This window comes from Cucurbita pepo, chromosome LG06 (assembly GCF_002806865.2).
Source record: "Cucurbita pepo subsp. pepo cultivar mu-cu-16 chromosome LG06, ASM280686v2, whole genome shotgun sequence".
Lineage (NCBI taxonomy): Eukaryota > Viridiplantae > Streptophyta > Magnoliopsida > Cucurbitales > Cucurbitaceae > Cucurbita > Cucurbita pepo.
Window position 1 is genome coordinate 7,551,322 of NC_036643.1, and position 13,266 is coordinate 7,564,587.

At 34.8% G+C, this 13,266-nt stretch overlaps 1 protein-coding gene across 1 annotated transcript; it reads left to right on the plus strand.

Annotated features, from left to right (window-relative positions):
* The first annotated feature begins 668 nt into the window (after positions 1 to 668).
* On the plus strand, positions 669 to 12,078 carry LOC111797465 (DEAD-box ATP-dependent RNA helicase 28-like). The gene is made up of 20 exons (XM_023680467.1): positions 669 to 746; positions 4,676 to 4,768; positions 4,814 to 4,900; positions 4,982 to 5,050; positions 5,251 to 5,357; positions 7,119 to 7,197; positions 7,479 to 7,652; positions 7,756 to 7,904; positions 8,028 to 8,123; positions 8,354 to 8,456; positions 8,558 to 8,620; positions 8,748 to 8,809; positions 9,640 to 9,736; positions 9,992 to 10,110; positions 10,182 to 10,224; positions 10,363 to 10,464; positions 10,903 to 11,001; positions 11,110 to 11,193; positions 11,347 to 11,624; positions 11,720 to 12,078. The coding sequence occupies exons 1-20, from the start codon at positions 669 to 671 to the stop codon at positions 11,733 to 11,735; spliced, it is 1,998 nt and encodes a 665-aa protein (XP_023536235.1). The 3' UTR covers positions 11,736 to 12,078.
* Positions 12,079 to 13,266: the final 1,188 nt, after the last annotated feature.

Sequence of the window (13,266 nt, forward strand, 5' to 3'; positions counted from 1 at the left end):
ATGCTCGGATTTTTAAGAGAAACGTTCATTCATCCACAAATCTCATTTTTACATAATAATATATTGTGGGTATTTATAGTCTCCTGACAAAAAGACGTTTGTGGCCGGGATTTATTCCCAATCCCTTTTAATCTCCACAAAGACGAAGTCAAATTGACCATTTGAGGTCGGGATTTATTCCCGATCCCTTCTAATCTCCACAAAAGACGAAGTCAAATTGATCATTTGAGGTCGGAATTTATTCCCGATCCCTTCTAATCTCCACAAAAGGCGAAGTCAAATTGACCATTTGACCCTTACATAATTTATAAAATTAAAAATAATACTATGTTGATGTGCTTGAGTGGCTAAGGAGCGATTCTTATCATATAGGATACCCTCATTCACATCTCTCCGCGTGAACAATTTGGATTAAATCATTTATAACGATTATAAAGTGTGTCATATCAATAATGTTACTAAGACAACTCAACCTTATCCATATACTATAGATCATTTAAGTTATTACTTAAATATGATCCTCGGTATGTCAACTACATATTATTTAAGATTATAATAATAGCTTTCAATTTTTCATACACTAGACAATATTAAATTATAAAAAAAATGATAAAAAAACTATATATAAAAAAAAAAACTAAATAATTAACCAAGTGAACAAGTCAACCATGACAAATTCGGACGTCATGGACAACGTTGGCGTATTTTCGGGCCTCGAGTCACATTGCAAGAAAAGGTTTAGAAATGTGAGTAAGAAAATACATTTGAAAACGAGCGAGAAAAGGTTTAGAAATGTGAGTTTTAAACGATTTGAAGAATTGAATAAAGCAACGTTATATGACTATAAGCATATAAAGAAATACCACGCTTAAATAGCATATAACTCAGGGTAGAAAGAAGTGATAACTAGTCATATCCCATACAGTACATTTTGGGAAATTTTATGTAGACATGATTTTGGTGAACGGTCATACACCTCCGTATTGACCCAATGTAAAATGGTAAAGGTCTATCTATTATGAAAGCATGTAAAAGGGGTTTGAAATGGGCATGCAAGACAGGAACATCCTCCATGCGGCCATAGGCAACACACCTTGGACAAGCATGACTGTGACATCCTCCACCACTCAATTGGTTGACGTCTCTGTCAACCGACTCAGACAAGCAAGACCGAGACATCTACCATGCGGTCATAGGCAACACGCCTTGAACAAGCCTGACTGTGACATCCTCCCCACTCAATTGGTTGACGTCTCTGTCAACCTACCCTTTACCACTCGATGTTGTAGGTTGAGGTTGACTTTAGGTCTCTTCGACATGCTTCCAACTGATCTCAGTGTTGTGAAGTCTCTTCCAATCTGTAAGGAACAGTTGAAAATTGCTTCTTGGTTTGTTGACTCTTGAAGTCTCCTTAGTTGAAGTTTCTCCTGTTTCCTTTGCTTGGAGATTACTCTTTTTTGTGCGAGGTTGTGAATGTTTGATTAATCCACCACACCTCGATGGTGTGAAAGTTATCTTATTTATAATCAAATAAATTAAAAGGATATAGAAAAATTATAAATGGGAAGATACTATCGTAAGAAGGAAAATATCTAGATATTTGCNACAATAAATGGAAAGATACCTATGGTAAGAAGTGAAATATTAAATATTTGCCTTATAATAATATTAAATAAAATATATAGGGTAAACTATAATTTATTACTAAATATCCTTAACACCCCACCGCAAGCTGAGCGTCGGATTTGAACGAGCGTGAAANGTCGAATTAACCGAACGTGAAGCTTGGATCTGAAAAATTCAAAGTGGTTGAGAAACACTTTTCGTGAAGATGTCAACAATCTANGCAAAGGGATCGTCGCTCAGTGGCGATGCTACCTTGGCTTCGGCGAGAATATGTCTAACCCATGAAGAGGGATTGTCACTTAGCGACGATGCTGCCTTGGCTCTAGTGAGAATATGTCTAACCCCAAGAAGTAGAAGGAGAAACCTAGAGCAAGGGACAAAGATAATGTTGAAGCCGGAAGAGTCGCCACATTGGGCGAATGAGCCAATTTTGACGAGAAGGGTAGCCGGAAGAGTTGCCACATTGGGCGAAGGCGCCAATTTTGGCGAGAAGGGCGGCGGCAACTTGGTTGGCGAAGAGGCCAGTACGGCGCCCAGATTCCAAAGGTAAATCTCTGCATAAGATCGATGGGCTTATCGAGATTCTATATATTTCCAAAGAGAACGGATCCTAAGATTAGGGTTTCTGTGAAGGATGAAGGGAAAATTGGAAAGAAAATGAAAGAGCTATGTTTGGAAAAGGTGAGGTTGTATGTACAGAGTATGACGAAGGATGATTTGGAGGTCAAAAGGGTGGAGCCGAAGAGTAATGAATCGGCTCTGCATGTGGCAGCAATGACGACTGCCCCTGTAGCGTCAAAGCCAGCAGTGGTGGTGGAGAAGAACAGTAGAAGATTTCAAAAGCTATTGAAAAGAAAGGTTCCGGGTTGCTAAACCAAAATGACTCTGATACCATGTGAATGTTTGATTAATCCACCCCACTTCGATGGTGTGAAAGTTATCTTATTTATAATCAAATAAATTACAAGGATATGAAAAAAAGTAATAAATGGAAATAACAATAAATGGGAAGATACTATATCGTAAGAAGACTTATAATAAAATATCAAATAACATATATGGTAAACTATAATTTATTATTAAATATCCTTAACAGAGGTCGTGTCGCCTCTTTGTGCTTGACGTCTTCTAGGTCGGAAAGGTAACATTTTCATGTTATTAACGTGGACAACAGAACTAGTCCACATCCATGGGAGCAATTGGATGATGCCTTCCCAATCTTATAGATAACTTCGGCTGGTCCATAGTATTTTCGTCCATAGTATTTCCCAACCTTATGGATAACTTTGACTGTTCACGGCTAAATATATGTACTAACAAATAAAAATTAAGTTAAAAGAAAGTTTATATAATTTTATAATATACTTTAACTCATTTAATATAATGAAGTACGGAATATTTATCATTAAAAGTTTATATAATTTACCAAGAATAATTATTAAGATTTATAATAAAATAAACTCAAAAATCTAAAATTTAATACATGTGAATGAAAATTAAATTAAATTTTAATTATTTAAAATTATTTTAATAATTTGACTTAGTTATTTAATTATCTAAAATTAAATAATATAATAAAATTATTAAAAATATTTTATTTATATGAAATTTTAATAACATTTACCATGTAACACTAAACACAGTTATTTAATTTTCAGACATTTTTTTCTTCATTATATACAAAACTTTCAACCAAACGACCCATAATTAGTTAATATGAAATAGTTCAATGTGGACCAACATGAAAAGGTGATCAAAGTGCATAAATCTCATTTGCTTGTATGTTTAATCTATTTTATTTTACGGTGTAACAAAATCATTATGCTAAAGCAAATTTGGAAGCAATTTTTTTGGTAATGACGTGCTTGAACTATGTGCTGAAACAACTCTAGACCCAATTCACGTCGAGAAGGACACACAAGATTTTAATTTGAAACAACGAGACCTACAGATATTTAACAAACCAATAGGAGGCTCCTGGATGGATATCTAATCTTTTTCCGCTTTAAATGTGAGCAAGGAAGCCTTATAAAGGGAAGGTCCCAAGAGGCCCATCATCCTCGCTCGCACAATGCTCTGTGTTCACCCCCAAATTCTCGCTGGCACACCGCCCCTGTCTGGCTCTGATACCATTTGTAACAACCCAAGCCTACCCCTAGCAGATATTGTCCACTTTGGATTAAAGCTTTGAGGAAAACCAAGAAGAGAAAGCCCAAAGAGGATAGTATCTACTAGGAGTGGACTTGGGCTGTTACAAATATACAGTGATGAATCTCAAGTACTCTCTTATTCTCCTTTCCTCTAATATATTATATGTCCTATGATTAAGATAGAAAACTTGTCGTATAAAAAAATGAATATGTGGAGCTAAATTGTATAGACAAGACTTTTGTTTAGTTGACGTATGTGAGCGAGAACAAGTGAACCCTTTTTTAACAACACTCTAGTTCCGCGGTAAGGTTTCTTGAAGGTAATGGAACAGTTAGACATAATTCTTCCTCTAAAGCTTTTCTTTTAACATAATTTCTGGATATACTCGACCCTAGCAAAGGGTTATAAGAACCTAACAAAACCTTATCCCATCTGGCCCTTCAAATAGGTAAATGGGTCAAATTTTGTTGCAATATTAAACATAAATGAGTTGTCAATTTTTATGCTAACAATCGATTTAAATTCTCGCCACAGTGAGCATAGCTTAGAAATACTTCGTGTACTAATTTCCTTGAAGTCGAAAGTTCAAATATTCATATTATTAACCGAATCAGTCCGTACATCCAACGGAACTTTAAATTGATTAAATATAGGTTAAATTACAAAAATATCCTTGAAAATTGAAAAAAAGAAATTAAAAAAAAAAATGATGGAATGTTGAACCCTTAAAACTGTCTGCCGCCAGATTGTCGCCAAATTTTCAAAACCCATTCGCTAAAACCCTTTTCTCTGTATAACAAATTTAGGAATTCAAAAGCAAAGGCTACCATGGCTAAGAGTTTTGTGTTCGATCCCCTTTGTTTTATGACATTGCTAATTCTGCCGCTTTGATTTTTAGGAGGATTATAGACCGGAAGACGACGATGATGGAACTAGTAATGCTGGTGAGGGTAAGTCGTTTTTTGCGCCATCCGATGGGGCTTCCTTTCATGCTAATTCGTTCATGGAGCTCAACCTGTCGCGCCCACTGATTCGNGCTAATTCGTTCATGGAGCTCAACCTGTCGCGCCCACTGATTCGAGCATGTGAGGCTTTGGGATATGCAAAGCCGACGCCAATTCAGGTTCTTTTTCTATGATTTTTGTTTTTATTTTATTTATTTTATAGTATTGAATTTTATGTTCTTACTAATCTTGTTGGGTAGGCGGCTTGCATACCGTTGGCATTGACTGGACGTGATATATGTGGAAGTGCAATTACTGGTTCTGGAAAGGTATGGGTTTATCTTGAGCTTTCTTTGTAGTTAACTGTTACGAGAATTAGAGTTGTTGGAATAGGATGGTAGTTCTTGCTTTCGGGGAATTTGTTTTATGAACTATTGCAGAAATTCTATAAGCTGGACGACTACATAATGATTTGGAAAAGATGTGTGAAAGCCCTAGGATTGCTTTTAATCTTACCTTGTTCTCACAGACTGCAGCTTTTTCGCTACCTACTTTGGAGAGGTTACTCTATCGGCCCAAACGTGATCGTGCGATAAGAGTTTTAGTCCTAACTCCAGCTAGAGAATTGGCAATCCAGTAAGTATGTTTTTAAAGATACGTATTCTTTATCATGTGTTTTCATATAATCAACCAATTTAGATGTCAGTTAAAATTCAGTCTACATATATATATCTTGAGGGAAAGTTGTTGGATAGCTTTTTAATGAAGTGCCCAGTTTTAGTTCTTGCACGTCCATCACCTTGATAAAACATGGTCTCATTTTTTCTTGCAAAATGCAAATTTGATGCTGTCATTTATGGTTTCCATAATAAATGACAACTGAAAAACTATATTTCGATATTGATATAAATATTTGGTGGTATTCTCTGAGAATTCTGTTCTAGGCTATATTGGCTAGGCGACCATATTTTAAAATACAAGACAAATATCTTGTGGCTCAATGCTTGCTTAGGCTATGTTGTAGGAAATATCACTTGAAAGATATTGAAGAAGCTTTTAAGGGCTAGATTCTGATTGGTTAAGAAGCTTTAAAGGGTTAGAATGAATTCATGGAAGTCTCTAGAGTAATGGAGAAAGGTTTGGATGCAGGATAAAATAAAACTGATTTCAGGAAGTTGTGGAAAAAGAAAGAGAGGAAATGGCATAGGAAGTAAGAAGAGACAAAGATGAGAGAGATAATAATATTAAGAAGTGTGAAATAGTGTGGTGTATCAAGATAAGTTGGAAAAAAATATTAGAGGAAAAGGCAAAAGAAAGAGTGGTTTGAAGGAAAAAAAACAAAGTAGGAGGTAAAGAAAAGGGAGAAAAAGAGAACGAAGGGGACTGTTGTTGAAAAAGAAGAAGAAAAGTTGGTGGAAAAATGAGTGTGTGTGTGAAAGATGAAAGATGAAAGAGTGAAAAATATAGAGGTTGTAATCTCTCAGATTCACGACATCCACCTGTTTTGGGTTCAAGGCGTTCCCATATTTTTACCATGTTTCTTGGTTTTTCTTTTCAATCTCAATTGTAGTGTTGGAGTTTTTTTTGGAAGAGATTATTTAAATGTGGGAGATAAGAAAGAATCAGTGAACTAAAAAGAATAGCAATGGAAAAAGGATCCCTTAAATCAACTTTTTGTCTCCCTACGCTTGAGTGAAGCAATCAGATTTGTTGCATTGAGGTGCTAGCACTTTTAAAAAACTCTTTTTTTAGTTCAGGGCTTTTTTTGGTCATTGGAGTGGAGATTTGTGATTCAAGCGACATTATTATTGTTTTCCTTTTGTCACAAACAATGTTACAAAAAACTCCTGGTTTGGAGAATATTAAAGCAGCCCTAAAGAACCTTCCAAAAGATAATAAAATCTCTCTCCCCCCCCCAAAACTGAAAGACAAAACCCGAAAAACTATTCACCTAGATTTTGAAAACTATATAAAACCCCCGCTGAGGACATGCACATTGTAACACCACATTATGAACCTCTGACCACCCTTTGGAGAAGCTAAAGAAAGGGTAAGTCTAATATGAAGCCCTAAAAGAACTCCAATCGGAAGCATGTGCCTCACTAACTTCATGATAAGCCTCAATCAATAAGAACATGGTTTGAGAGATTCTACAACCCATATTTTATACCTAAAGCATGGCCCACTTCTCCCAAGGGCAGAAGAGTTGCAATATTATCGTCTTTGACCACCTAATGTCTCCTTGTATAAAAGCTATATTTTATTTAGTGCCCAATTAGACACAAAACAAAAGCTGAGCATGCTTTGAAAGATCTATTTTGTACACGTATTCCTCCTCTACATTTTCATGTTAATACTAACTGAAAATAAGGAAATTTTGCTGTTTTTTTCCTCCAGAGTTCACAGTATGATAGAGAAACTTGCTCAGTTTACTGATATCAGATGTTGCCTGATCGTTGGTGGGCTTTCAAGAAAGGTATGACCTAGTGTACTTTGGTGACTAAAGAAGAAGTTTGAAATTTCTACATATATAACATTTACTGGGATTCTAATTCTATATTGTAATTTTGTTTTAAAAAATTCGTTATGTATTCCTTTACATGATATATCACGGTCCTGTTTCATCATAATGTGAGGTTTTAGTGAAGAATCAAAATTCATTACTACAGGGGTTTTGACTCATTTTTCCACGAAGTATGGTTGATTTTGCTCTCCTTTCTTTGGTTAAGGATATTTTATTTTCTTAATTTTGTTCAGGAGCAAGAGGCTGCCTTAAGATCGATGCCTGATGTGGTTGTGGCCACTCCAGGACGCATGATCGATCATCTACGCAATTCCATGTCCGTAGACTTGGACGATTTAGCAGTTTTAATACTTGATGAGGCAGATCGTCTTTTGGAACTTGGATTTAGTGCCGAAATTCGTGAATTGGTATATTTTGGCCTCTATTGTGCAATTTTAATGACGGAGATTGTGTTCTTTGATACATCTATTTTTAGGTTTTGGTATAAAGAGTTATTAATTTTCTTTAAAGGTTCGTCTTTGCCCAAAAAGGAGGCAGACAATGTTGTTTTCTGCTACCATGACAGAAGAAATTGATGAGCTTATCAAGCTTTCCTTGACTAAACCATTGCGCCTCTCAGCTGACCCAGCTACCAAGAGGCCAAAAACATTGACAGAAGAGTAATTTCCAACTTGATTTCTCCTCTAAAATTTGTTTATTAATTTATAAGCATATCTTAACCTGAGAGCATCTTATCTGCCGGATGATTTTTTAGTTATCAAGAATGTGTATTCCGCTTGCAGGGTGGTCAGGTTACGTAGAATGCGTGAAGTAAATCAGGAAGCTGTCCTCCTTGCTCTGTGCTCAAAGACATTTACTTCTAAAGCTATTATATTTAGGTATTAGAAACAAAAAGTTCGCGAGCAACTTTGTTTTTGGATCCTTTTAATTGGAGGGTTGCATCTAATTGTTTTACTAAGTCACGTATCTGACAGAGGTCCATTTTCCAGACTTAAAAGCAATCATCCTCTAGATCGAAACTGAGTCTAGTTAATTTAATGTTTTATTATTTTGTTTTCTGTATAACTAGTGAATTTTAACTTCATCATTCTTTTTGGTTGACCTGTAGTGGAACCAAACAGGCTGCTCATAGACTAAAGATTTTATTTGGATTAGCTGGCTTTAAAGCTGCTGAGCTTCATGGAAATCTTACCCAAGTTCAGCGTCTTGATGTGAGTGATTGCTTGTTAACATGTTTAAGGTTGGAATCATTAAATCATCCCCTTAGTTTTCCCCTCTGTATGCTGATCATTATTTTGATTTTTTTATGTAGGCTTTGGAACTCTTCAGGAAACAGCAAGTTGATTATCTTATTGCTACTGATGTGGCTGCTCGGGTGAGAACTCATTTTTAATGTTGTTTCTCGTCCTGTAGATATACAATATAGTTGAGAAAAAATCAGCTACATTAGTTTTACTGATATGTTTTCGTGCAATTTATGCTTTGGTTGAAATGTTGTGTAGGGCCTGGATATTATTGGTGTTCAAACTGTTATAAACTTTGCCTGTCCTCGTGATCTTACCAGGTAGGTATTGGGTTCTGGATTGTGTTATTTGTCACCGCGCAACCATATTTACTATTATTGGCATCGCATTCTTATTTTCTCTTCAATGGAGTATTCACTTTTTATTTTGTTTTACACTGCATTTATGTATCTTTCATCTTCGTTGAATGTTTCTCATAAAAAAATAATAAAAAAGAACGTACTCATCTGTTTTCTTTTTCTTTTATTCTTTCTGGAGCAATGAGTGGCTTTCTAAAACCCTTGGTTTGGAAATTCTGCATATGATTTGTGCCAATGATTCTTGTTGACTTCCAAGCATTCTTATGCTGAAAGGAATGCCTGTGATTTTTCCCCATAATACTTACCCTTCATTTCCTTTCCCTCTTCAAATATCTTTTTAATTTCATATTTTCTTTGGAAATTATGTTTTTTTATTTTTATTTTTAATTACAACACTATTTTAGAAATGTTGAAATTTAAACTTTTCCTTTAGTATTCTATGCATCGAAGTGCTGTAATGTCACAAGTACAACATTCCCAATCATGTTTTGACACTTGTTTCTTTCATTCCGACTTCTCATTCTTATCTACCTTATTTTTTAGGCATCTTTTATGAAAATTTCATGACTCCTTGAATCAAATAACCCCTTGTAAATTTATATTAAGGCATGCATCAACCATTTTTATATTTATTATATTTGANATTCCGACTTCTCATTCTTATCTACCTTATTTTTTAGGCATCTTTTATGAAAATTTCATGACTCTTTAAGGCATGCATCAACCATTTTTATATTTATTATATTTGATTAATGGAGTTGATTATGTTCTTAACTTTCATGTTTTTGTAGCTATGTTCATCGAGTGGGTCGTACTGCAAGAGCTGGTAGAGAAGGATATGCTGTTACCTTTGTGACTGACAATGACCGTTCTCTTTTAAAAGCCATAGTGAGTGACTACCAATTCATTTGGAATAGAAAATAAAAAATCGAAAGTTACAGCCTTTTATAAGAAATCTTTTGGGACATGAGGGGTTGTTCATTTTATGCTGTCTGGAATCTGTTTACAAGGGGTTGTTTCTTATGAATTCGGGTTGGAATTTGTGGCCTGGTTTTTGTCGGACATTTAAGGCCTTCTTTCATTGTTCTTCATACAAGTCTTGTTTATTCTGAATTAATAGTGGGTCTTGACTTCAAATGACAGGCTAAGAGAGCTGGTTCCAAGTTGAAGAGCAGAATTGTTGCTGAGCAATCCATAAAAAAGTGGTCTGAAATGATTGAAGGAATGGAAGATCAAGTGAATATGATTCTTCGGGAAGAGAGGTTTTATCTGGTTTCTCTTCTTGTTTGTCCAATTCCCTTTCATTCTAGTCTTAATTTAATTTTTTTTGTAGAGAAGAGAGAGCTCTAAGGAAAGCTGAAATGGAAGCAACAAAGGTATTAGTCTTCATACTTATCTCTCTTTCATCTTTAAGTTGCATCATGAGTTGGCAGTTTTTACATCACATACCCTCTACTTTTACTGGAAATTTTAATCAACTCTGGTTAATATTTGCTCTTTCTTTGTGTACTCAGGCAGAAAACATGATTGTTCATCAGGAAGAGATTTTTTCACGCCCTAAAAAAACCTGGTTTATAACGGACAAGGAGAAAAAGCTTGTGGCAAAAGCAGCCAAGGTAAGTACTTGTTGCTGTATATGCTAGAAAAATCTAATGTTTGCAACAAAGGTTGGAAGTTTCCTGATTATGTGATGTGGACTTGGGGCTCTTAAGCTTCAGCTTTCCTTTATGATAATCTGTTTCCTTGTCTGAAACATGTCTTGTTATACATGCAGTGTTTCAAGTTAGCTCAATTTCTTTCCATGATTTTCCTCAAATGAAACATCGTGCTTTGCAAGAGCCTATGTTTTGACGTTTTCAACTTTTACTTCTGTTGAAAGAGGAGGAGTTGCTCTCCTTGTCAAAGCCAAAAACTTATTTGTTTTATTTTCTTTGAAATTGTTGAAATGTTAAATTACTTGAGCACTAGATTCTTTGCCTGTTTCTAAATTTTAGTATGAAACATGGTCTGTTCATCAGATAATTGTGCTCTTTCTATCTTTTCCTCTCAACTAGACATCTCTGGAAAAAGGAAAGACGTCTGGGAACGAAGTCGTAAGTGCACAACATGCCGAAGACCTTAAGATGAAAGAAAAAAGGAAGCGCGAGCGTGAGGTGCCCGAACATTGCATGAACTAGAACATTCTTTATATATTTTGAAGTTGTCAAGTTTAAAGTAATGACCCTAAATGGTACTTTTGATGATATCTATGATTCGAGCAGAAAAATTTGCCGAGGAAGAAGCGTAGGAAATTGGAAGCAGCTAGAGAAATGTTGGAGGAGGAGAAGCAAAATGGCAAAACAGGAGTATGACTTTTCCTATTTCATCCATTGTCACGTTTAAATAGTTTACTTCTTATCCATGCGATATTATATATCAAGCAATGAAGTAAAAAGATCAAGTTACCCTACAAGTGCCCCTATCATTTGTGGTTTATCACACAATTACAATAACTGCAGGGTGGGGGAGAAAATAAGAAAGACAAATCTGGATTGTCGCTCGTGAAACTTGCATACCGTCGAGCAAAAGCAGTAAAGGCTGTGAACAAGGCGCTTGACTCGGGCAAGATTGTGAAGCAAAACCAGAAAACTAAGAAGTCTTCCCACAGAACTCAATCAAGATCCGAGGAGATGCGAGAGATGTTCCAAAATGATATGAGCGAGCAGAAGCAGAAACGACATGGCAGTGGCGGTGCTGGGATGAAAAAGTCTAAGCATTCCTTCAAAAGCAAGTCAAGGTACAAACCACTAATAAAACTTTTATTCAACCTTCTTCATGATAATAAGGGCGTGTAAATTAATGTTGTGGATGCTTTTGAATGTGTTCTTTTAGGTACAAGCGTAAATAGAAACTCTACTTGGATGTCGATTGGCCTTGTGTTTGCACGGGAACGGTGGCAACGTTAAGTTTGCTATCTGCATTCCTTGCACCAGTTTTGATGGCAGATGGGGTGGTTGTATATTTCTTTCCCTCAAAGTTGATTGCTCTCGGTCGGTTGTGACGTGCGTCGAGAGTCGAAATGCACCATCAACCTGCTGAAGCATAACCTAGTAACACAAATTTGATTTATAGAGATTTGTTGTACCATGAGAAGGAAAACAACTGGAATGAATGGTTATTAGTTTTTCAAATTTTTAGGCTGCCTAGTTCGAATTATTTATTTCATGATTATGCATCATCTCATTGAACTATGATTTTTATTTTGAGATTTCGTGCATGTTGTATGTCGTATGATTATGAATTAGTTCTCTAACATGTTATGAATGAATACATATACTTCGATATTATTCGCGTTCTTCTCTTTTTTATTGGTTTTTAGAAGCGTGAACAATTGTTAGTCTATAGTCAAACTTAGGGAATATGTTAATGAGTCCACTAGGTGGATTCACCCAACTCTATTCGAAAGAGAAAGTAGAACTCAAAAACAAGTATAAAAAATTAGGTTCCTCCAATCATGATACATATTGTAGGTGCACGCATTTGATACATAAACGATTCCATTTGTTGGAAAAAGATCCCATTTGAATTCTTATAAGGAGATCTCCAATATAAACAAAATTTCTAGTAGTTGGAAATATGTAGTTAAGCATCATGTTTTCTACAATCTCACATGAGATTTCTAAAATCTTACCTTTTTTTTCATCTTTTTTTATCTTAGGGATAGTAATGAGTTGCGAGAGATAATTCGAAAAGGGATGGAGGGAAGGGGAGAAGTCTTTTTTTTTTTAATAATTTTTTTTTGTTTATTTATTTATTTATTCTTGAATATGTTAAAAATGTGAGAAATTGGTAGAGGGAGGGATGGGTTACTTTTTTTTTATTTATAATTTTTATTATTTATTTATTTATTTATTGGGCTATTATAAAAATAAGTTTGATAGAGAATGTGATATTTAAAATTCTTGTATATCACATTGAATGCTTAGAAAATCTATGTTAAATAAATGTGGTCTATTAAAACAATTTTAAATTATGCAATTTTATAAAAGATTTTTTTTTTATTATTATCAAATAGTTATCGTTAAATTATCGAATTTTAATCATATTTAAATAAATAAACATATAAGTCTATTTATTTGATGGTAGGTGACAACACAATTAAGAAAACCACTCATTATCATCTTTATATAAACTCTGTGAGCATACTCATTTTGTGAGCATACAAGGTTGTTCTAGATCCCACCTTAATATCATAACATTTTTTAGCATACTTATTTTGTCTTTACACAAATATTCTACCTCTAAATCTCACCTTTATATAAACTCTGTGAGCAACTAACTAAAGTAGTAATAGTTGGGTAAATATATTTCCATCTTTAAACAATTTACCATCATAATGATATTTTTTTGGATGAGTTTTCCTAATTTATTGGTAACCA